Below are 3,614 nucleotides of genomic sequence, written 5' to 3' on the forward strand. Positions count from 1 at the left end.
TGTTTTATCTGGTGGTCACCATGACTGAATCTACGAAGCTTTCTTCAAGCTCTCAATGAAAACACCAAAATGTTGACTGGCCTTTTTGCTATCAACTAATTAAATAAGAACTTAAAGAAATGCAGGAAAGAGACACGTGTTTTACATGGTTTAGGTTATAAAACAAGTCTAGTCCACTAGGCTTTAGTATTAGTGTTCTTGAAGCTTGAGATGCCAATCTTCAATTGAGGTTTCCCAGGCAGCGTATATATTGCTCTGAGTACAAAAAGTGGGATCAAAAGTCCAAATGCCAAAAGTCCTTTACAAAGGAAGCCCTAACTCTATTTATATTAGGCATGTAAATGGGGCGGTTCTACATCGCCCCACTTCCGCCCCACCTTGCAAACACTCTGCCCTGCCCTACCCCGATTAGTTTCTTGGAGTTGGTCAGGTCGCCCCGCCCTGTTTTCCCCATTGAACTTTCTTTTTAAGAAACATTAAATTATAATTTTAGAATTCTCCCTAAGGCTAAATTATTGATTTTTTTATTGCATTCCTTATTTTTCACACTTCGTATCAACTACATCCTCAAATATTATATTTTATTTTTATTTTAAAATTTACAAAAATAAATACAAGAATAAGGATGAATTATATAGAACATATTTTTAAATATTTACAATTCTTTCATAAAGTAATAGTGGAATAAAAATTATATAAATCTTACTCCTAAAGTCTATTTAGAATTAAGGATATTCTAAACCACATATAAAATGTTAATTTTACGTACTATGCATGTATATATGTAGCATGATAGAATGAGATTAAATAATATCATTATATCATCATTTAAATCAAGAATTAGCCAAGTATAATGAGAGTGTCTCAAGAGAACAAAGTATAATAAAACTATCGTATACGATATAGCGCTCCACTTTCGATGTTTCAAAAGAATCAAATGACTTTTTTTTTCTCTTCATTTACCTGCTACCTTAATCATCAAGATCAACTATGTATGGCTCCTAAAAAAAATATATGTATTAATAATAGAAGTTAATAATTTGTTTGATGACTTATAAAAGCTTAATTAATTACCACAGTTGGATCACATCATTATCTTCATCATTCATGGTGACTAGTGGAGTCGCTTCTGTAAAGAAAATAAAAAAATTAATATCAAAATAATACAAAAATATATGAATATATATATAAAGATAAGTATATTTATCTTTTTCGTCATTTACCAACCGATTTTGAGTGCATATCAATGCTTCTGATGTAGAAGGATGAAGTCTCCCTCGGTGTGAACCCACATGTCTACCGCCAGTTCTGAATGTAGATTCCGAAGGAATGGTGCTAATAGACACAACAAATATATCGTTGGCAATCATATTCAACACAAGATATTTGAGTCTTGTTACTTTCTAATAATTGGATATATCAAATAACTCATCAGTCCTAGGTATCAATTTCTCTTCCAAATAGAATTCTAACTCTGACTTCACATTCTCTACACCATATGCAACTCTAACATATGTGTCAAAGTTAGATAGATCATCCATTTGTGTTGGAGAAGATGCTGATACACTATCCATTTGTTGACTTCTTTCTTTGGGATTAGGAAACTTAGAACTGTACTCTTCCAGTAGATCATAATAAAGCTTGTGGACCTTCTTAATTTGCATCTCATATTGATCATTTCTATAAATGGTAGGAAAATAATATTCGATCAACATAAACTTATATCTTGGATCCAAAACAACTGCCACAATCATAAGCCCATGAATCTCTTCCCAATACTTTTGAAACTTAGATATCATTTGAGTTTCCATGTCCCTAATAAATGGCTCATCTGCTATTATCCATGCTTTAATTCTCATTTTAATTTGAAACATCTTTGGGAAAAAAAGATTAGATGTAGGATACTTGGTTCTACAAAACAACTCTATCACCTCATGAAACACTTCCAGCCTGTCACACAATTTTTGTGCTCTAATCCAATCATCTTCTGATGGTGCATATCTAACATACCTTGAATCACGTAGCTTTAATTGTTCAAATACTCTATTGTACAGTAAAGTTATGTTGAGCATCAAGTAAGTTGAATTCCACCTTATCTGACAATCAAGTGACAATTTTTTAGTACATGACACTTCAAGAGAACGAGCAATGTCCTCAAATTTCTCACACCTCTTTGGTGTGCCTGACCAATAAGCAACACTGTCTCGAATCTTGTCAGTGCTATCACCAATAACAGACAAGTCATCATTGACAATAAGATTCAAAATATGTGCACAACAATGCATGTGAAGTAGCTTTCCTTTTAAAATGAAACAACTAGAATTAAACTTTTCCTTCAAAAGTGGAATCATTGCATCGTTAGTAGTACAATTATCCACAGTCACTGTACTAATCTTGTCTTCAATATTCCATTAAGACAGACAAGAACTCAGTGTATCAGTAAGTGTTACAACATCATGTGAGCATGGTACACACTTAAAAGTTATAATCCGACTATGCAACTTCCAAGAGTCATCTATGAAATGAGCTGTCATAGTTATATATCCCCTCTTTTGATGATTGGCAGTCCACATATCAGTGGTTATAACTATTCTACTTCTATTTTTCTCCAAAATTTGGCTACATTTTTCCTTCTCAATCTTGTAGATTTTCAAAATATCAGACCTAATTGTATTCCATGACACCATTTTAAACATAGGGCAAATAGTATTTGAATAGTCTATAAAACCCCTATGCTCAATCATCGATAAAGGGTATTCATGTAGAATGATCATTTGAGCTAACAATTTTCTCCCTAGTTCAGGATCAAAATTGTAAGCTGTGATTGAAGGACTTTCATTAGAATTAGGATTCGTGGCAAGTTGTTCCTTTATTACTTGGCATCTTTTCACATGATCAAGTAAATGTTTAGTCCCATTACTACTCTCTCCCACTAATTTCCTCCCACAATGGTTACAAACTGCCTTCATTTCACCATCAATTTTTTGCAATGTAAAATGATCCAATGTAGGAGATGTTATCTTTATTCTTGTACTTCTACTCTCATTTTCACCTCTTGTATTGCCTAGAGATTGTGCCTCTTGTGTATGTGTTGAATGAACATAATCAACATCATCGACAAAATTAGATTTCGTAACATCTTGGGTAGACATCTTTAGAGTTTGATCTAAGTTACATTATATCCACATAATAACTAGATCAAAATTAAAATAATTATGGAAGCAAAACTTTTTAAAAATGATAACTAGATCTATAAAAAATCGGGCAACATTTCCCATATTTTATTAACCTAACCAACTGTCAATATCAATTAAAACAATAAAAAAAACACAGGTTTTCGTCCTTATGTCACCACAGTACACAAAAATCTCATAACCTACTTCACTATGGATGAATATATAAGATATTCAAACTCTTCTAAATTTTGTACAATATCAATAGTAAAAAATTAAAACTATAAAAAAACACACCTCTAATGCTAACTCCAATACAATTGTCAACTAATTCTCCAATGTTTATTTTTTGGTTCAGTAAGAAAACAATGAATACAAGTCTTTAAACTAAATTGGGGTCCCTCTCTTTCAATTACAATATAAATATATATATATATAAAC

At 31.9% G+C, this 3,614-nt stretch overlaps 1 protein-coding gene across 1 annotated transcript; it reads right to left on the minus strand.

The window, feature by feature from the left end:
- Positions 1-1,403: 1,403 nt before the first annotated feature.
- On the minus strand, positions 1,404-3,152 carry LOC133806126 (zinc finger BED domain-containing protein RICESLEEPER 2-like). The gene is made up of 2 exons (XM_062244256.1): positions 2,495-3,152; positions 1,404-2,398 (listed from the first exon to the last, which is right to left on the minus strand). The coding sequence occupies exons 1-2, from the start codon at positions 3,150-3,152 to the stop codon at positions 1,404-1,406; spliced, it is 1,653 nt and encodes a 550-aa protein (XP_062100240.1).
- Positions 3,153-3,614: the final 462 nt, after the last annotated feature.

The sequence above is a fragment of the Humulus lupulus genome, chromosome X (assembly GCF_963169125.1).
Source record: "Humulus lupulus chromosome X, drHumLupu1.1, whole genome shotgun sequence".
In the NCBI taxonomy this organism is placed as follows: Eukaryota; Viridiplantae; Streptophyta; class Magnoliopsida; order Rosales; family Cannabaceae; genus Humulus; species Humulus lupulus.

Bases quoted from the DNA above. Each gene is read 5' to 3' on its own strand.
- LOC133806126 (XM_062244256.1), bottom strand. From the start codon at position 3,152: ATGTCTACCCAAGATGTTACGAAATCTAATTTTGTCGATGATGTTGAT. The intron at 2,399-2,494 runs GTCGGATTATAA...GGAATATTGAAG, and splicing joins TGACTCTTGGAAGTTGCATA to ACAAGATTAGTACAGTGACT.